This window comes from Mesoplodon mirus (genome assembly GCF_964341445.2).
Source record: "Mesoplodon mirus genome assembly, chromosome: 3".
NCBI lineage: Eukaryota > Metazoa > Chordata > Mammalia > Artiodactyla > Ziphiidae > Mesoplodon > Mesoplodon mirus.
In genome coordinates, this window is record NC_138978.1 from 196,199,035 (window position 1) to 196,221,725 (window position 22,691).

Sequence of the window (22,691 nt, forward strand, 5' to 3'; positions counted from 1 at the left end):
TCACTGACATCCACATTTCACAGGATGGGAATAGAATCAACAGTCTTTTATATATCTGGGAAAAATTGATTTATTGAGGAGGAAAATGACAGATTTTTTTTTTCATTTTGGTATGTTTTACACTTTCTCTTCTAAATTCACTGGCAGCAAGCATCATTAAGCCAAATTTGGTTCACGAGTTTAAATTATAATTTCATATAATAAAAATTCTTGCTTTAACAATGTTTATTAAGCAGAATCATTCAACACTGATTTTTCTTTCAGCATGACATACACTTTTAATGTTAATCAATTTAATTAACATAATGCAGCAATATCTTTTTAAAATAAATAACTCTTACCAAGTTAACACTATCAAATTGTGAAATTTCTTGTCACTATATTATACAAAGAGAACTTCTTTAATTTTTATATTACATGAGTAAATTTCTATGTGTAATTGCAAGAGGGATTGTTTGGTTATGGCCTTAAAGCTCTATGAGAAAATATTTCTAATGTGAATTATTAGTTTCATAAACTAAAAGATTTTAGATATTTGTGGTTTTAAGTGGCAGCATACTTTTTTGTTAATGGGATTAGAAAATGTTGGACCCTGAAACCTAACAAAATGACCAAAAAAACATTTCATTGTACTCTCCCATCATGTTTAGTATAAGCATTGAAAACAGAACAGAACAGCAAGAAACAGAAGGCACAGAGGATAATACACTGTGATTTCTCCTCTTACATGATCTTTTGAAAACAACTAAAATATGCAAGCCGGGTTGAAGCATGCCTGACTTTCAGACAATCCAGTTTACAAGGGAGTGGGTTTGAGCCTCAGTGACTCTGACAGGATAAATTATTCTATCCTGCTTACAGGGAATCTACACACATCCATTCTAGCATCTTCTAAGACAGGAAGAGTCACCTGTTCCCCTTAACATATGTGTAGGAACATGAAAGATTTTCACGGGACAGAGCCCTAGACACCATCTAACCAATGAGACTATTCCCAACAAATATGCGCAGCCATCTTGAGTGCCCTGGGAGACTCTACTTGCTTAAAGAGAGGCTGCTCACTTCTGTATTTCAATAGAGCCTTACTCTAGTAAATATGCACTGAATGAATACACCCCCAGCACCCCACACACACTCACATCTGCAAATTCTCCTCCCATCAAGGATTAGCACAAATGCCGAGGAACGAAATGAAAAGAAGACTCCAAAAGGAAAATACCTGAGAAGAGATGACAGAACTCATCTTTGATGGAACAGAAAAAAAGGTTAAAAACTTCCATTTGGACACTTGAAAAAAATGCTCATTTTTTTCTTAAAAAAGAAGAAATTGGTAGACTTTATCAAGTACATTGTTTAGACCTTCAGCCTAATAGCAGGCTTTTTCTCAGATCATGTAACCTGAAGGCTTATTCAGGAGTCAGGTCTTCCGAGAGCAGGGGCTGTGTCCAGTTCTAGATTATTCTTCCTATCTCTTGGCCAGAATAGCAACCACAGGGACCATACGCAGATGCATAATGCATTCAATTCAATTTCAGTTTCCAGAGGACAGGGTTGGGGAAGATAAAGAAAGAAATTCTTGACTCAAGAGGCTTAGAGTTTATTTGAGTCAGGTGCGGGTCTAGGAGAAATATGCAAAAAAAAAAAAAAAAGTCTTGTGGAGGAAAAATGAGTCACAACTATGTGAGGAGGAAGCATCTTTAATGTCAATGTCCATATTTCTTGATTAAAATATGGGTATTTGCATCATGCTGTAGCATTCTAAATATAATAGCAGCCAAGACTCTCTAAGAATAAATTCTTATTCAAGAACAGGAAGGAAAGAACTGGTTAGAACCCTAATGGTACAATAAGAAGCACTGTCTAGCACAATACTATTATTACAATAAACCCTGTTAGCTGATTGGTTAATGTCTCAGAGTAAATGCACAGGTGACTGAGAAATTTTTCAGGATTAAAAAAATAGGTCATTGGCTAACATTTCAGAATACATAAATATGTGAATAGTCAGGACTTAACAACACACATTTTTACTCTTAGAGTTTCTTAAATGGTATTTTCAGGTAGGCTTTTGATAACATTTAAATTTTTAAACACACATATTTAGAAACAGGGCAGCACAGAAAATATCACTAACCGAGTATAAGCACTCTCACACACAGGGTACTTACTGAAACTGCTCAAATATAAATTATTGCATTATTGTGGCGGCTACAAAATAAAAGCATTGCTAAAAATAAGTACACTAATCCTTTGAGAATAAGATGCTAGTAAGTTTTTTATGAAGCTAACCATTTAGTCAATATTCAGAATTTTTCCTAATGCTAAAATTACCTTACATATGGCCTTTTGGATCAAAACTCCTCTTGGGTATGCAGAAGAACACTGGCAAAATGTGAAATGTAGTAGAAGGAATAGTAGCTTTGGAGCTCTGGGATCTGGCCTGACTTCTGACACAAAGCCTGTCACCCAGCCACCTCTGAGAACCAGTGTTAATCCTAACAGATGCATCCCCTAGAGAATAAGGTGGGGCGTGATTGCCAGGATAAATTAGATACCACAAAGCCCCCTTAGATAAGAGACTTTTCTTTCATCTACATCTGGTAGAATCCTACTTAGTAAAAGTCTTAAAGAATAATTTGACCTTGGTTCTAACAAAATATATCCAGAATCCAGCCACTTCTCACCACTCTGCTGCTACCATCCCAACAAAAAGCGCCCGCATCTCTTGCCTGGGTTCTTATTAGACTGTCCTAACCAGACACCGTGATTCATCACTACTCATCACCACCAGCCTAGCCAGTCCTGCTCTGCACACAGAAGCAAGAGTGACCTCTTTAAACCTGGAACCAAATCGCATCAATTCCACTGCCCAAACTCACCCCAATACATCCCCATCTCACTCAGAATAAACTCCCAAATCTTAACCGTGTCCTGCAGGGGTCTACCCACCCCACCTCTCCACACTAGCTGCTGAAACTGTTCCCCGTTCACTCCGTTTTGACTATAATGAGCTCTTATTTTTCCTCAAGCACCCATGTAATCCTCGTGCCTTCGGAGACTTTGTACTTGCTGTGTCCTGGTCTGGAAAGTTCCTCATTGGATATTTCTACTGCTTCCACTAACGATTCACCCAAGGCTCAGCTCGAAGACTACCTAACCTAGAGGTCTTTCCTGATAGCCTCTATAAAATCTCATACCCTGCTTACTGGCACCTTATTGATTTTATATGTATTTACTGTGAGCAGGGAATTTGTTTGTTTACCATCTTTTTCTCAGCAACTAGAAGAGTGTTGGACTTAAAATATAGGTGTTTTATAGTATAGTTTGAAGTCAGGAGCCTTCCTGACTTCCTCCAGTTCCATTTTTCTTTCTCAAGATTGCCTTGGCTCTTCAGGGTTTCTTGTGTTTCCATACAAATTGTAATTTTTTTGTTCTACTTCTGTGAAAAACGCCATTGGTAATTTGATTGGGATTGCATTGAATCTGTCATTTGCTTTGGGTAGTATAGTCATTTTCACAATATTGATTCTTCCAATCCAAGAACATGGTATATCTCTCCATCTGTTTGTGTCGTTTTTGATTTCTTTCATCAGTGTCTTATAGTTTTCTGGGTACAGGTCTTTTGCCTCCATAGGTAGGTTTATTCCTAGGCATTTTATTCTTTTGGTTGCAGTGGTAAATGGGTGTGTTTCCTTAATTTCTCTTTCTGATCTTTCATTGTTAGAGTATAGGAATGCAAGAGAATTCCGTGTATTAATTTTGTGTCCTGCAATTTTACCAAATTCGTTGATTAGCTCTAGTAGTTTCCTGGTGGCATCTTTACGATTTTCAATGTATAGTATAAAATAGATAATTAATGAGAACTTACTATATAGCACAGGGAACTCTACTCAGTGCTCTGTGGTGACCTAAATGGGAAGGAAATACAAAAAATAGGGGAGATATGTATGTGTATAGCTGATTCACTTTGATGCACAGCAGAAACTAACACAACATTGTAAAGCAACTGTACTCCAAAAAAATTAATAAAAAAATATAGGTGCTCACTAAATAAATGTTGAACAAAAGAATGAGTGGATACCAATCAGTTTCAGAGGTATATAAGCCATAAAACCTCTTAGGATTACATCTAAGTACATCTATTTCTTGCAGCCTAAGGTCTCCTCTCCTCCTGATCTTAAAATGGAACTTCTCTTTTACATATTTCACTTATTTCTCAAGGTTTTCTTTGATGAGCTCTTCATCTGTAGTTTTTTAATGATTAACATATAGGGCATACTCCCATTTAAAGATTTTTATATTCAGCTTATAAAGAAAATTGGGACTGCTTGATTATTACAATTTAGACTGAGAAAATTTAGTACTCTTAAAATTATTAGAGTTATTTCAGTCCTAGGACCAACTCATGGATTTCTGAAGGGGTTTTTCTCAGTTCTTACCCATTCATTCAATATTTCAGCAATATTTTCTTTACACCTATTAAATGAAGAGCACGCTTCTCAGTGATTGAGATCCTACCTTCAGGGATTGGTCTTCTAAGGATGAAAACAATAACACAAGGAACAAAATGCTCAGTGCACTGAAGGGGTAGAGCTAGGTTATTAGAGTTTAAAGAAGGGATTAAGTACAGCAGAGGTAGGGGATGTGGGTTGGAGAAGGTGGCATTTGAGTTAGGCTACATTTGGACATTCAGAGAAGAGCAGGGGAAAGTCATTTCAATAGGAGGAAACAGCATCAACAAACCAGGGAGGTATATGGAAAACAAAACAATAGGCTCACATAATAATGGGAAACCTTGCGCCATGGATGTTTATACACTTAAATTCTCTGTATAAGAGCACACTAGCTCTAATATACAGTATGGCCTAAATTTAAATGCACTTCTGGGTGCACTTGAAAATATGCATTTGAAAAGGTAAAACCTTTCCATTTTTCCCTGTTGTATAAAGTAAAACAAAAAGAAATCCTCACAGATCAAAGTAGATCAGAAAATTCCATAAGTAATAATTACACACTATTGCAGGCAATGTATTCAAATCTAGCTTTGAGTCCTTGCAGGAAAAAAAAAAGAAAGAAAAAAATTACATAAAATTTTAAACCATTCTTTATCACCAGTGTCATTAGGAAATGTGCCACATACATTAGATAATGTTTTAAATGTGTTAACGTTGTCAGATCTTTTCTTGCGTGGCAAGATACCTGCCTACGTGTGCACACTGAGATGTGTTTCATGCTTTGTACCCAGTGAATATAAACATGGAGAACTCGCTAAGAAACCTTAGGGTAAAACTATTCTTCCATGTCTATATTTTTAGTGAGAATCAACATTTTATCTCCCATGTGCCATTCATGACTTGACTACAACTTTCTTGATCCATTGCATTACTAGCAAATATACGATAAAGGAAGGGAATTCTACTTTGAATTAGAATGGCAGCTTTGTGTTTTCTCCACATCAAAAGCATCTTTCAGTTCATATAGCTTCATTTTCAGATGAAGAACACGAAGATTCCTGTGCAGAGTGGATTCTGAGATGGACAGAGCAATGACACTGGTGCTGGGAACCAGGCTGAGTTGTCCTTTATGTGGTTTGTGTTTGCTTTCGACATTTCCAACCTTAAAATTCCACCTGGCCTGAAATCGCACTGCCTTAAGTGTGTGCTCCTAACGTGTCAATAAGCACTAAGACAAGGAGGAAAATAAACAGCTGCTTGTTTTTAGTGTTTTGTTAGAAGAATAAACAGTTTGAGGAAAACACAAGTTCTATTTCATGCTTGGATCATTATTTAATTTTTGACAATTACAATGTTACCTCATCTGAACTGAGGCGTGAGTTATCCTTCTAAAATGCAAATCTGATCTTGTCATCTGTCCTCTCCTTTGTCATCCTCAGATGGCTGCCGATGTTCCTCGGTGTGTAAACGGAGCATGTATTTGGGGACCATGTGTTTAGGAATGATCTTGATGGGATTCCCAGAATCAAGTTCTCCATGTGTGCAGATTGGGTTTCACTCCAAGAATGGAATGTTGTGTATATTCCTCTGTCAACCCAGGATGTTTTGTGGGAATTCTGTAGCTGATAGCTTTGCACTCCCACTGCAACTCTGCCCTGGGTCTCCAGCCTGCTGTCCACCCTGAGGACAGGAGCTTGCAGGCTCTTTGCCTACAGCAGTGAGACGTTGATCACACCTTTCTCTCTCTCCCCTCTCTTTCTTTTCTTTCTCTTCTCTTCCCATTCCCTTCCCTTCCCTTCCCTTCCCTCCTTCCTTCCTTCCTTCCTTCTCTTTCTCTCTTTCTCTTTCTTTCTTCTTTCTTTCTCTTTCATTCCTCCCTTTCTTCCTTCCTTCTTTCTTTCTCTCTCTTTCCTTCCTTCCTTCCTTCTTTCTTTCCCTCTTTCTTTCTTCCTTCTTTCTTTCTTTCTTCCTTCCTTTCTTCCTCTCTCCCCTCTCATTCTTCTTCCTCTCCCTCCCCTCCTCTCTCTCACTCTCTCTCTCTCTCTCTCTCTCTCTCTCTCTCTATATATATATATATATATATATATATATATATATGTATATATATATATGTATATGTATATATCTCACCCACACAAACCCCCTATTGGTGTCTGGGGAAACCTAACTGGCCCAGGAATGATGGGTGTCTTAAAGATGGCTACCTGAATACTGAGCAGCCTCTTCACGTGTGTTTTGCTGTGCGACTCCTTGGCAAATCCTATCTTTCTTAGAATTATGTTAGAACTAGGTCAGTAGAAATCTGTTTGCTGTGTCAGCTTCACCTGTGCACCAGAATTATCCCACAGCATGAGAGTGGTTGTCCCAGGCATCGTTATAGAATCTCTAGAACGTCTGTGCAGAAAGGCTGCAGCTTTGAAAGTTATTTCTGCTCTACATTCAGCTGCCCTGTTGGAAGCTGACCCTAAAGGCAGAGGGTTGGTATTAGCAGAAGGGCCAAGAGCAGAAGAGTATGCAGGAGAGACAGGAGGGAGTCCCAGGCCCCGTCAACATTTCCAGCAAAATTGTCTCTATGTCCAGCAGAAATTCATGAATACTACATGGAGAAATGATTTGGCTAAAGGTGTTTTCTTCTTGTGATTATGATGAAAGACTTAAATATTTGGAGAAGACTTTTATCAACTATGACTCTCAGGCCACAAAATGTTCATATGACACATTATTTAGGGAGTTTTAGAAGAAGCCTTGGTAGTAGAAATTTTGAACAGAATCTTTTATTAAAATGATGTGATACTGATGGTAGGAACATAAATTGATACAGCCACTTTGGAGAACAGAATGAAGGTTTCTTAATAAACTAAAAATAGGACTACCATATGGCCCAGTAATCCCATTATTAGGCATATACCCAGAGAAACTCATAATTCAAAAAGACACATATACCCCAGTGTTCATTGCAGCACTATTTACAATAGCCAGAACATGGAAGCAACCTAAATATCATCAACAGAGGAATGGATAAAGAAGATGTGGTACGTATATACAATGGAATATTACTCAGCCATAGAAAGGAATGAAATTGGGTCATTTGTAGAGACATGGATGGACCCAGAAACTGTCATATAGAGTGAAGAAAGTCAGAAAGAGAAAAATAAATATTGTATATTAACACATATATGTGGAATCTAGAAAAATGGTATAGTTGATCTTATTTGCAATGCAGAAGTAGAGACACAGATGTAGAGAACAAAAGTATGGATACCAAGGGGGAAGAGGGGAGTGGGAGGAATTGGGAGATTGGGATTGACATATATACACTATTGCTACTATATATAAAATAGATAACTAATGAGAACCTACTGTATAGCACAGGGAACACTACTCATGCTCTGTGGTGACCTAAATGGGAAGGAAATCCAAAAAGAGGGGATGTATGGATACGTATGGCTGATTCACTTTGCTGTACACCTGAAACTAACACAGCATTGTAAAGCAACTATACTCCAATAAAAATTACTTAAAAAGATAAAGTAAAATGTGTCCCCTAAAAAAAAAAAAAAAAAAGACGTGATTAATGTGATGGTGAGAGCAGAGGTGAATGGTTGGCAGAGGGGCGGGAAGGAGAGAGGTGATTTTCTTGGGTCTGGCTTGGGTGGGAGATCAACCTGTTTGGCACTCTACAGTTTGGAACCCCATCCATAAGCCCTGGATGGGATAGAAGGAATTTGTCTCTGGTGCAAACCCCCAAGGGCTCTCCATGAAGACTGGTGACAGTCACTTCAGCCTTGGTCCCTGCTTCACTGTGGTGAAGTCTTGCCTTATGACCACGTGTATATAGGTATTTGTCAGCTGCTTTGTGAATATCAATTTAGATAAAGACTCAAACATGGGACATTTTCTTTCACCTTAAATCTACTTTTTCCTATTTTATCTACTTTATATTCTACTTTTATTTCTTTCATGCATATCTTTACGAGAAAGAGTTTCTCCTCCTGACTTTTGTGTGTGGAGTGATTCTACCGTTACAATACTCTTAGCTCTCTCCTTTCTTCTGTTCCAGACAGGCATCTAATTGGAAAGCTTGGAAGGAAAAACTGGGCACGTGAACCAGCAAATCTCCATATTCCTTTTTTCTGTGTGTGTGTGTTTGTCTCTCAATCACTCTGCTCCTCCCCCTGAAGAACTGCTCTGCCTGCAGAATTCACATTCCCTTGTATGACCTCCCTGCTGTGATTTTCAGCTCACATGTTTGTAGGTATAAGGCATAGTCTTCAAAATGATCAGCGGCAGCAGTAATAGAGGTGATATTATCACCATCTGTTTTATTTTTTATTTTATTTCAGAACTTGAAGGGGAAAGAAGGGTGTGATGTCTTGAGAACCTCAACTATCTAATCCCTCGCTTGAAACAAATACGCGGGCCTCTCACTGTTGTGGCCTCTCCCGTTGCAGAGCACAGGCTTCCAGACGTGCAGGCTCAGCGGCCATGGTTCACGGGCCCAGCCTCTCCACAGCATGTGGGATCTTCCCGGACCGGGGCACGAACCCGTGTCCCCTGCATCGGCAGGTGGACTCTCAACCACTGTGCCACGAGGGAAGCCCCCATTTCCTTTTTTAATGGTGACTCAGAGCTGTGTGTGTAGTAGGGCCCAATCTGACACATTCTTATTTTTCCCCTTAAACAACATAAATCAAAGTATTCAATTACTAGTGCCCATACTTCATTTTCTTGGGGGTAAAAATGATAATCTGTACCTAAATTAGGATAATAAGTCAAGTGCATACAGATTAAGACTTTTGATGGCAAACACCTGTATCAGACCTTCCTTTACTCTTTTAGGAAATATAAATTTGACCCAAAACAAAGCAAACAGTTTTAACGATTTTCTTTTTCTGTGTTTTATCCCAGATTGTGCTATTTTGCAGAACTGACATATGTGGCCATTACAAATCTTTTAAATTCCTCATTACCTTCAGACCCACAAGGAGCTGAGGTAAAGGTTGATGATTCTACACTGAGTTATGATTTCTTTACCCGTCCTGTAGTGTTCCCATTAATTCAGAGCAGGTATTTCCCTCTAATGAGAAAAAAACATTAAAGCCAAGAGCAAAATAAAAATCTCCCTTCTCATTTACTTTCTCAGCAATTGGAACCACTATGTGACTCCAGCATCCAAAAATTCAACGATATAAGAGTGATAGCAATTTAGTCAAAACTCTCAAAACTGGCTGCATTTGGGTCAAGGAGGTACAGTAAGGAACTAAAAGCCAGTATTCATACAGAGAGGCTCATGAGGCACGAGGCACAGGGTGACAGGGAGGGAGATGATTCCTGGGGAGCATCCTGCTAGCTGTTATCAGAGCTGCTGGGTCTGATAAAACTAGTGAAGAGCACAGAAGCCCAGGAGCTGCCTTTCATGACCCTTGAAATCTCTTTAGAGGTAGCAGAGAACACCTGGGTCTCTGACCATCTAGAAATGCAGCTTCTGTTTCTGAAAGCCTCAACAGCTTCCTCCTGATTCCTGGTCAGATGGCCCCCTGGCCTCCCTCAGTCTTCACAGTGTGTCCCTTTGCCACCCCCCTGCAATTCTGTTTTCATTATAAAACAATTCTATCTATGTTACCTTGGAAACTATCTTGGCTTAACATCTTCTTAACAGTTTTCTTTGACATCTAACCTCCCAGGACCACACCCAAAATGAATCAAAACTCCTGATGTTGATGTGGCAATTTCTAGGAAGTATCATTTTGTCTTCTGGCTCAAATATCTTCTAAGGTTAACAGTGGATTAATCGAAGTCAAAACAAGCCCCTTCCCAACTGCCTGGTACCTAGGAGGGAGTAGAAAAATAATGAGAGTGGTACTGATGGATGGGATGGAATTAAGATGAGGCATCAATGGTAAGATAAATGTTTTAAGAAAGTAGACCCATGTTTCAAGGAGACAAGTGGCAAGAATTCACTTGGCCATTGGACCAATGGCTTTCAAATCAATGTTTCCATGAGCTACTACTGCTACGAGACTCCAAGTCATTCCAGAAATGACAGTTTGATGGGAGTATCCTATCTCCCCCTGTCTAAGCCCACAGGCATCATGGCAACCATCAAGTCCACTGCTTGGAAATAATTCTGAGACCATTACTTTTGTGGTTCTCAGGTCTGCTGAAAAGATTGTATGGTATGATGCATTCAAGTCACAAGAACAGCCCAGCCTGATCGTGAAGATTCTTGAGGCCATCCCAGGTGGGACTGAGTTGAACCAGAGCATGTGGTCAATGCTTATGCTAGCTGTCTTCAGACCTTGCCACCCACACTCTCAATAATATTGATTTGATGGAGATGGGCCCTGGGACACTGAGAATGACATGAAAGAATTCCAAGACCCCAGGTGTTATTTGAAATATATCTGAGTTCTTCCAAATGCCTGCAGATTTATTGGAACAAATGTTCTACAGCAGAAGCTACTTGTTTGGTCACATAGAAAATATTCCTACTTGGTGTCTCTTTCCTTTCATGACAAGGACTTACTCTAGGAATTGAGGAGAATATGATTGTGGTCCATGAGTAATGACTTGACAGCACTTTTTATACTCTATTAAAGCAAGCAGTTAATTACCTGATTTAAAAAATTCCTTCAAATGACATGAAATGAGAAACATTAATAAAGATATGTCTATTTTTTTCTGAAAATGAACTGACACATTTGATTAATCCTTGGATTCTCATTTTCAAATATTTTAGGAATCAAAGAATAGACTTTATCCAAAAATTATACTAAATATAATCCAGTGTTTACTTTTATAATTCTGAGAGTTTAGAATATTTACTCCTTTGGTCTTCATGATGGAGATCAATTATCTTTGAAAAGCACTGAATAACGACAATTTTGAAACTGTACTTTCGCCCTGTGTCTACTTCCTAATAAAATAATAATGGGACCAAAAAAATGTAATTCCTTGAAATGTCTCCTCCTTTTGGATTGTGCATACTTGAAATGTTTCTCTCTTCAAATTTAAGATTTTTATGATAAACTTTCTTGCTATCAAAAAGAAAGATAGTTTTGTTTCTTTAACCTCACTCTATATTTTAAATAAAATAAATGTTAATTACCTCGAGTATTTTTATTTGATTTTGAATCAACTGGATTATGAACCCCTTGAGGGTGGAGAATATTTTTCTTGTGTTTTTTATATACTCCTTCTTGTGTAGCCGTGTATTTAGAATAAGTAATAGCTCAATAAATAGGACCTGAATTAAAGTAACACAGTGATCTAGTTTCTGTCTTTTCACCTTGACCATAATCTATAAAATTCAGTCAGCATCTTTTTTGCATTCTACTCCTCAGGGACACACTGTTAGTTTAAATTTACTCTTTCTCTATATGGTAACGTTGAATGATTGATTCAGAAATCACTTATGCATATGAAGGTCAAAGAGAGAAATGATGCAAATTATGGACAAGCATTCAAATATAAAACTTTTTGACAAGAGTTTAATGACTCTTGCAATAACTAATCAACAACATTTGAAAGACTGATTGGAGCACTTATTTTTCAGGGATAAATAATGGAACTTCTTCAGGAGAACCCACATAACTTTAGAAAACAATTTCAAATTTATTGCAGTATTTCTCAGAATTGAGAGCAATGCTGCAGATAGGAAATTACCACGGTAACCTCCAGCCCCTCACTATTATGTTACCCTTGACCTTCAATAAAGTTTTACTAGAGTAGGCTACAGTTTCACACAGACACACTAGATTCGTGATTTAAAGTGAATACCTTAAGAGGTATTTTCAAGTGAATGAAAAATATTCTGTAGGAATCCCTTCAGATGTAGCATATACTAAAAAAAATACTCTACTGCTGCTTGTGGAAAGAATGCATTTCCGTAGTAAGTTTCACTACCTGACATGAAATCAAGAATTTTTTTTTTTTTTTTTTTAGAAGGCTGAGAACTAACAAGAAAATTTTCTGGCAATGACTTACATTTCTTCTCCAAGAGAGAAGTTGATTTGAGTCAGAGTTTCACATCTAGAAATACCCAGTTGATTAATGCTTAAAGAATCACGGGAGAGAGTCTTATGAATCCAACCAAGTTTCCCCACGAAACCAAATTTTAGTTGTTCACACAAATTTTTAAAAATGCCAGACAAAATTTGAGAGATGCGAGATTTTAGGATTTCTAAGTACACATTTTTAATCCTTGACAGAGCCCATTAACTTTGATCCAAATTTGAGATTGTCTACATTTTTTTCTTTTTTTAACCATGAAATCATGAACTATGTTGATGTCCAATGTATCCCCCAGAGCTAACATTACATAAACTTTTTAGATTGATTATGAAATGGCTACATTGTAGCAATTTGACAAGCACTGTCTTTGAATAGAATTTTGCCCTTTTGTAAGGATTATCGGTGGCTATGTTCATTTGGATGGAGGCCATGATAGGCTGCACTCCTGTGCTATTATAAATTGTCTTATCGCCAAGTTCAGTGCCTTCACTAAAATGCTATGAGGTTAATTTATAAATTTGCAACGATTACTAATATACTTAAAAAAATAAAACAAAACTTTTATTTTGAATGGCTGAAATGATTGTATGTTAATTTGAATAGGTAGGTTGTATAAGAAAATTCCATTTTTGATATCCTTCAAGAGTTGGATTCCATTATGTGTGGTTTGTTCTTTCTTCAGGCCTCTTAACTTCAGACTGGAGTTGAACAGAAATATGGCTTACTCCTTTCCCTTCAAATCATTCTCAGGCTCCACACAAGGAGCTGGACCTTTGAGCAAACAAGCAGGTAACTGGCAATGGTACCTTTTAACTCTGGAGGGTTTCTAAGTGTATACAGGAACAAGAACCAAGCTGCTCCTGAATGAGAAAATCATGTAATTAGCAAGGTATCTAAAATAGCCAGAATTATTCCATCTAGGGTTAATGGATAAGCCAAGAAAAGCTAAGCAAATGATATCCGCAGGCATTTGCTGTACCTCAGACAGTTCCTTATAGAACAAGCTTTCATCCTCTCTCCCAGTTAGCCCCAGTGGATTCACCATTACTGGCTCTGGGGCTAGAACAGAGATAAGACAAGATGCTTGCTTTCCTCATTGGCTAATATACTTTATTTGAGGCATTACTCCTATTAAGATGGAATAGCAGAATACAGTATGTTGATTATCTAACAGAGATAAAAGCAGGAAACTGATGAACCACAGGGAAATATGACTGAGAGCAAACTGATTTCATAAAACAAATATAATTGGTGTGGAAATGAAGTTTGTCTTATCCACACAAGTCAAATTCTAATACGGTGAAGTTCAAGAGAGTTCAGTGCAGGAATTTTAGATAAATAAGTAGAATAAATGGGCTTTTCCATGGTGCTATGTATGTTCTATCTCAATCTTTCTTGTAATAGAACTCATTAGAGAGATCAGACCTGCACATTTAAGAATTGATTACCCAAGATGATGTGAGATAGACCCAACATCCTTTCTAGAATTAATACCATCTTGCATTTGTAAAATGTTTTAATACACTGATGTTTCTACACACACATCTATTACTTCATATTTTAGGACAATAAGGGAAGAAGAGCCAGGAAAAAAAGCAGTTAGATGCACAGGTGAACAGTCTGGTCTTTGGGTTCAAATGTAGCCCTACTCCATAGGCTTCATGGCATCTTAGACTTATTACTTAGTCAACCTGTTTCTAAGTGTCTTCATTTCCAAACTAGGGATAATAATGGGGCTGGCTTCATATAAATGTTGATGAGAATTAGATTCAGAGTACATGGCCTGATGACTTACTGGGTGTAAGCACTTAATAAACATCCCTAGTATTGTCAGATGTATAGGACATGTGTTGGACTGTTTACAAATGAGGAAATTGAATAAGAAAGAGGTTAAGTGCTTCTGTAGGAACTTTGATGTTTCTTATTGTAAGAAATTGACTCAGCTTTATCTTTAGTAGGACTTTTATCAAAACAAATGTTATGAACCAAATGGAATTGTGGTGCTTTCCTCTCTATGCGCTTTCCTTTATCCAGTCCTTTTTAAAGAGACACCCGAGAAATGGAAAGAAGTCTATCTTATCACTCTAGATAATTTATTCCATGAATTTGGATTCCTTTCTTCTCTTTTCAGGCCTCAGTTTCTTTGTCTCCTTGTAATCTCTGAGGCCCTTTTCTGAGTGAAAACAATATTATTTCACAAACTAGAAAATCAAACTCTTGATCTCTGATGTTTGATTCTAATAAATAAATATCTTAAATGAAAAGAAAAAGGGATCCACATTTTGATCATAAAAAGATGTTGTTACATTTTATTCTATGCATATTATTTAGGCGCTGACATTTCCTAGGTCAGTTTTTCCTTTGGTTTAACATCCCATTTCAAAAAAAGTTATAATGGAAATTCAGATGCATAAATTCAAGTTAATATTGACAGCAGTCATGGAACTAAAGTTTTCCCTACCAAGTCCAAATAAGACTATTAATAATGTATTATGTATTAATGTGTGCATATGGTATAATGTATCACAGCTTCACATAATGGCAGAGAGTATCCAAATCTAAGTAAATATTTCTGAAATTCTACATGATTTTCATTAAATACCTAATTTCACATTTTCAGCTAAGGAACTACTTTCTAGATTTAATATGATCTGCTGTTGTATCTTTTATTTTTCTCCTTTATTTCTTCCTTTCTAAAGCTTAGGCTTATATGGGTATTTGAATATAGTGATTTTTTTTTAAAGAAGGATGAAGAAAATCACAGACATTTCCACAATTTTATACTATGGCTAGTTTGATGACTATTGATACCTGATTTTTGTATACTATGAATAGCTACAAAAGTTATTTAATTTGGATCTATTCTGTGTTTATACACTATTCTAGAGGCAGACATAATTTTGGTGGACAAATAGGTTAAGGAAATTGGTTTCTAAGTGCTTCATGAGATGATCTGAGTAGTTGTTGATTACACTGGTATTTGCAATTTCCTAAAAGAATAAATTAAATCTTTTGTATAGGCTTTAGTAGAAAAGAACCCTCAATATTGTTACAACTCTGTATATTTCAAGTTTTTTTTTGTGTGTGTGATTCAGTTTATATCTATTATTTAACTCACTTGATGTGGTAGTTTCCTCCACAGTCTCTCAAAACTCATGCTGCACTCTTGATTTTTGGATGGTTATTAATATCCCTACTTCTGATATTTGAAACTATAAGTTCAATTCCTTTATTTTCATTCCCCATGGAAGTTCAGTGTATGTACACTACAGTTAAAAACTCATGTAAACATAAAGCATAGCGTGAATTAGTGAGAGATTTTATAACTTACCTAAGTTGTTCATAAACAGAAACCTGAGTTAATTTGCTAAAATTCAGGGTAAAAATGTTGGTAAAGTTCTTCAACAGTCTCTCAATGATCAACTTCCCTATCATAAAAATAGTGGTAGTGCTAACTCGAAATATAATAACTTTTGGTAATACCTTAAGGATGTCTATTATGTAACTCTTAGTGTTAATGACTAAATCAGCATTTGGAAAATCCCCAAAGTCATATCAGATGATTGCAATAATAGCAGTTAAGATCTATCCCACAGCAAATCCCTTTTTTTGTTGTTGTGCAACTCAATGGTTCAAGATTTTTGTGGAGTTTGCAAAAAAGTCCCACTCAGAAAGGATCTGTACTAAGAAGTGACCATGTTGTTCCCTGACCTTACTGGGCTCATCAGTAAAATACATTTCCAGAATTGTCCAAGATTTATTTAAACTATACAATTTTACATATGATAGCTTCACACCAAAAATCAGCTGTTTTAGATGAAGAATACCCTTCAGATGACACGTTTAGGAATCAGAGTTTATACACAGAGGAATTTAAAAAGTGAAAATTAAATACTTAAAAAGAATAGGTATAAGTGTGACTACATTTTTAAAAGGATGGACCACTTGACCCATGTGCAATATACTGAGATAATTTTGAGAGCTCAGAATTCATCAGAGTCTCAATTTCAGTTAATCATGCAGACATATGTCCCAGGACCCTGGAAATCTACTAGCTCTAATTCAGAAAACTACTGAAAGGGAAATTGAGGACCAAAAAGAGTCAATAAGATATTTAGTAAAATGTCTTCTTACTTCTTACCAGTGCCCTTATTTGCTGTGTGACTATTATGAGAAACAGACATAAGAATACTAAAAGGTAGTTAATGAATTGACCCGACTTTTGGAGAAACGAGAATAAAAAAGACCCCAGTGAGTGGCACCGACTGTGAAGTTATCTGGGGAGAAAGAATATTGGTAGCTTAAAGGCTAAAGAACATGATAGGTGGCTGAGAAGAAGAAAAGAAAGAAAAAGTTGAAAAAATACTAAGTCAGTATATTTGAAGCTCTTTCTGACTTATAATAAGAGAAGACTCTTTAAAGATAGATTTCCATACTCCTGAATTCATTTTATACTAAAAATATGATGTCTTTGAAAAAAGACTTTGTATACAAAACTTATAAAGAAAAGCATTTTAAATATGTTATGTAGCAATATCTTCTTTTAAGAAATGATGCCATCAAAATCACTGTGCCATTTTTTTTAAACACCTAGCATAAAAGATCTGGAGTGATATTTATTGAGGGCTATGATATACTCTAATTTGAACCTGAAAAAAAGGTGTAGTCTTGCATACTTGCCTGTCTTTATCTTTAGACTGTGTTAGCCTAAATATTGCCTCAGGTAAATATTACTAGTGACAATTGTCCAATCTTGAAATAGCATATAGTCCATAAATGCAAGTTGAAAATAGTTTAGCAATCTCAAGTATCAAACCCAGGTATGTTAATTGAATCTTTTCCATTTGAGCATTAATATTGTGATTTAAGTTTTAAATTGACTGTATGTATCTCTTGATATATTGCTGCCTAAATAATTAGTAGGGAAATGATAAGGGAAAATACATTTAAACTCACCTTTGTGTTACTCTGAAGTTTTCTCTCTGAAGATTATGCTTAAGATAACACAGGACCTTAAAGGTGCTGACGTAGATTTCTACTCTGATGCCCTCAGAGAGATGTGTGAGGGTTAAGAGGTCTCTATGGCGATGCATTGCCGCATAGTTCATGTAAATCCACAGTAATTCTCTGTTCAGATAAGGATCTCGGTTTCAATATACTTTTTCAGAAACGCATTTGCTTCTTTTTAAAGGGAAATCTGGCTCCAGAAGAAGATGTAAAAAATAAATAACTAAAACACCCTAATGTCAATGCTCACCTATTTAACTCTGACATTGCTGATATTTTCTTAGCAAATCAAAACAGAGGTAACTTTGCTGATTCCTTAGAATAATTTAAAATAAGCATCCTAACAAGATGCTATGAGTTTAATATATGAAAATTAATATCCATGCATGAAGCTGCCTACAACACATGCTTTTTATGAAAACAACAAAATGAGAGCAATGGAGGTAATAGAGTATAAAGCTTTAACCATATCACCAATCCCTTATGCAGCATGAAAATGGTTAAAATTTAAATGATCCAGTTCTAAATAATTTGAATAAAAAGGAGGTAGGAGGCATAATTGTTAATTTCTGCAACCAAGGAAGTTTGATGAGGCAGGGGAATGAAATCTTTTAATTTGAATTTTTATATTTAATCAGCATTATGGGTTTTTAACCAAAAATAAATAAGTAAATACTGTTTCCAATGAATATGTTTGTTTGAAAATTTTCCAATAATTTTAAGGTAAATTTAGAAACAGCAAATTTAGGAACTTCATAATTGATACCTTGTTCACTTTTTGTTTCTGTTTTTTGATACATAAGTAGGTGATTACAGTGTAAAAATGGAGATATGAAGAATGACCTACCAAATGAAAGATAGTGATTACTTCTATAGCCAGAGGGGCATCAGGAAATGGAAAGGGGATTGGAGTCCTCAACTGTATATTTATTTTTTAATGGCTTGGAATAAATAGAGAAAAATGTTAAAAATTATAAATCTTGGTGGTAAAAAGATGAGGATGTTTATTACATTGCTTTTACTTTTCTGTGTAGTCTGAAACACTTCTAAATTGAAAGTGAAGTTCTTTTCTACTTTTTAAATTCTAGCTAAAAAAAACATGTTCATATATGACTTCTTTAGTGAAACTTAAAAACGTTCATTTTCCTCATTAGTTAGAAATTTCATTTTCTTCAGAGTTCAAATTTTATATTAAAATGAGTAGATTTATGTAATTTAGAGAATTGTTTGCTAAACAAAAAACTCAACAGTAAGAAAAAATAAAATCCTAAATCTTTTTAATATATTCTGATACCAGAAGACCTTTATTTCCCCCTTTTATGTTTGTATAGTTAATTTGGGGTCATTTTATATGCTTTAATGAAAGTTAACTAATATTTCAGAGGCATAAACATGACAATTTTATCCACAATAACAATTAATGAGTATGTATAAATTGGTTTTCTCTTATATTTATCAAACACTATGTAAATGCAGAAATATGCTTTATGGAATTGTTAGAGCAGGAAAAGTTTTACTATACTTCAGGATAAACTTCCAGGGAATTTTATGTGTTTCTTATGTGTTTCTTTCTCTTAGTTAATGCAATTTTAAAAGTCAAATCAAATCGTTTTAAAAAAGACAAAAACAAAACCTGGAACATAACAGCCTCTTGTATTACTAAGAGTGGACATGTGAAAAATTTAAAGAAATCATTATATATGCTTTCCTGTGTTTACTTCAAAGAGAATTTTTTTAGACAGGAATCATTATTTTAAATATTCTTCCAAAACTTCCTCATAACAACAAAGGTGCCATGCTGGTTTAAATGTAAGTTGCACCTGAATAGCCTTAGTTATATCTTGAAGAAGAGCTATAGTCATTGTTTATTAATTATAAAAGGAAGTGGATTTAAGTTTACAGGTCTTCACTTTTTTTTTTTTTTTTTTAACGTGGGCATCTTAACTCCTGGATTCTCTACACGCTCAGCATATATGTTTATTCACAATTTGAAGTTTGCACATAGTTTCCAGTAACGGTAAAGCCCTTGCAATAATGTTGCACCTGGACCAGGCAGGCGGAAGGGGAGCAGAGGTCAAGACCAGCCCTTAATAAGCATTGACTCCACAGACTTAAGACTCTGTGAAAGGTCCAGACGACCCCTGCAGCGTCATCTTACAGCTCTGATTTTCTTCTTTTCAAGATGTAGTATAATCCATAAATACAAGCATATCATGAGCAGCTTAGTCTTTGGTTCTTATCTTCCAGGTTTGGTCTTTTTTTTTTTTTCCCCCTCCTCACAGAGGTTTGAAAAATTAACCCTCTTCTGTCCTCAGACTAACCAGAGAATGAATTTCTTCCTCCTCACTGTTGTCAGCTTAAATCTTTAAGTCATTTCAAGGCAAGAGGCACTTTGTAAAGTGACTTATAACAACCAGAGAAGTGGCCAGTGGTTCATTTTCTCCCAATATAGGTGAATAATGTCTTGATAGGTGACTAAGTGTCACAAGGCAAATCAGTGAAATATGTCTCTTTTATGAAAGTTTCTAAAGCAATAAGCTTAGAAACTTAAAGCCTTAAATGGAATTTTTGTTTAGATCTGATTTCCCATCACACAGAGGCTATATTTATGCACAGGCTTCTAGATAATCCACATGTATGATTAAAATGTCTCTAATCACCTTTTCTGACATATTCTCTTCATATTGGATTATCTGGTGCAGCTCACACTCTCCTATTCTGATGGACACAATTTCTTTTCACACTTACATTCTGTTTCTCTAGCCCAAACTTTCCTGAAAAAGAAGTTAGGCCTTTATGATTAAAACAGTCATTTCCCTGCAGGAAATACACCCAATCACATGTGCACTGCAAGGATGAACAGAATCCAGCTCAGGTGCATCCGTGGAGAGGAGCCTTCCACCCTGAAATGGGCATGGTCCACGTGCTGGAAGCAAGGGCTAGCCAATCAAATTCAGTCTTATTCCGTCCACAGCCTTGCAGAATTTCAGGATGCTAGAGACATCTGCCTCTGCCTTGACATATAGTCTTTTGATGCCCTGTACACACTGAAGGCCCCACTCTCTCCACAGTTTAAAAATATAAAGTTTAAGGTCCTACTGTATAGCACAGGGAACTATACTCAATATTTTACAATAACCTATCAAGGAAAAGAATCTGAAAGGTTGTATATATATATATATATATATATATATATATATATATATATATATATATAATTTTTTTAATTGAAATATAGTTGATTTACAATGTTGTGTTAGTTTCAGGTGTACATCACAGTGATTCAGTTATATATGTACATATATATATATATATATATATATATATATATATATATATATATAACTTTAAAAACTACCGCTCTGAGTGTGAATCTTAGCTGTATAATTCATGGTGAGGCCAAGTGTTACCCAAGCAGAAATGGCTGAGAACCTAGCACAGTGGGCGGGAAGTCTAGAGGGTTCAGACGTTTGCTAAGGGCTGGGGAAAGAGCCTTTAGAAGGAGCATAAAAATGGATCCAAAAGGGGTCCCGGGAGAGCCAAAGTAGGCCTGGTTCCTCAAGGATCTCTATCTCTGACAGACACTGTGTCACAGAACAGGAAGGGGACAGAGTGAGGGGCAGACATTTTACACAGCTCACAGCTTCAGCTCGGATCACACTTTCTCCCAGGCTGTTGCCCTAAAACATCAGGACACACAGGAAGACCTCCACCATGACCGCATGGAAATAAAAATGCCAACATTCACTTAGTATTTGTGACTCTCTATGATCCTGCAGAATCAGACCTGTCTCTTCTTCAGAATAACATGGAAGAGAGAGAATGGGAGGAGTTCAGAGTACTATTTCTTATTCACACCTGTCTGTTTTGAACATCTTAGCTTCAACCATCCGAATTTACAACACCAATATAATTTTAATATTTTTTTCCCAAGATTCCGTTTTCCATCACTTCCTCTCACATACAGGGCTAAATTCATTGCTCATTCAAATCTGTTACTTTAAAAGTAAACCTAAGCTAAACAAGTGTCTAATTTAATACCTTAGACTCTGTATTATACTGTTTATATTTTGACTTCCGTTTCTGATTATATTTTATTCATTTAGGGTAGTGGAACTAAATCACTAACATATATATATATATTTTTTCTAATGGATTTTTATAATTCATAGCTCAGTGGGAAGTATCACCAAATATGAATTATACATAGAAATCAACACATATACTTAATGGCATAGTGAGAGGTCTAATATTTCGGTAACACAAATTGACTCACAGTTGTATACATATATGTATATATGACAATCATCTCAGAAAGTTAAATTACAAGCTTCAAAACAAACTGACTTCGCATGTTCGTGGCTTAGAACACGCCTTCATAGCTGTAACTTCCATGGCCAGTTCCACTTTAGTTTTTGTGTAATTTGGAGGCAAATAAATTCTAATTGATCTTATCAGTCACAAGACGCATTTTGCAAACAATTCCACTAGTGTGGCTTCTGATGAGGTATCCCATTTTTGACAACTAGTAGACTGACTTGAGATAAAAGGTTACCTGAAGAAGAATGAGCAAAGAATTCCGGAGACAGTGCTGCTGTGTGGCCAATAGATTTTCAATACCACTGGTAGTTAATTTGGGGTTTTTCTTATCTCTATTGTACATTTTTAAAAATATGCCCCTTTGGTATGTGTTTCTTTCTATCTTTATTAGTCAAAATAATTTGTTTCAGAAAGAAAACTTGTTTTCATCTAACAATGTTAACATTTCATCTAACACATTCTAAAATTAAATTTTTCAACAGAGAACATCTTTGACTCTTTGCAGTAATAAATAAACTCTGAAGAAAATTGATACAAGAACATATCAAATAGAAAAAAAAAACTGAGAACTTACATGCCCACTTTTACAGCAAATGTGATTTGCTAAGCTACATTGACTCTGCAGATTATCTTCATTTCTTGTTATATCTTTTACTAATCCAAGTCCAAACGAAATGTCCAGAAAAATATAGTTTTCTTTGTATAATAACTATACATATAATGAACCAAGAATTTTAGATAATGGATACTTTCATGGTAAATTTTAAAAAGATATATATATATACATATTCCAATAATAATGATTTATTCAAGTGACAAGAAAAATAAATTTAGCATCATCACTCTTTCATCTTCATTCAACCATTATGCCAAATCTCAGTGCATTTTTTTAACCAA

At 35.9% G+C, this 22,691-nt stretch overlaps 1 protein-coding gene across 1 annotated transcript in view; it reads right to left on the reverse strand.

Annotated features, from left to right (window-relative positions):
* LOC309799322 (uncharacterized protein) overlaps positions 1-22,691 on the reverse strand; it is a gene marked incomplete at its 5' end in the record, with an annotated part of 89,502 nt that overhangs the window by 61,420 nt on the left and 5,391 nt on the right. Inside the window, one exon of the mRNA XM_082612271.1 lies at positions 17,424-17,594. Coding sequence (XP_082468397.1) covers positions 17,424-17,594 — 171 coding nt within the window. The remainder of the gene's footprint in view (positions 1-17,423; positions 17,595-22,691) is intronic.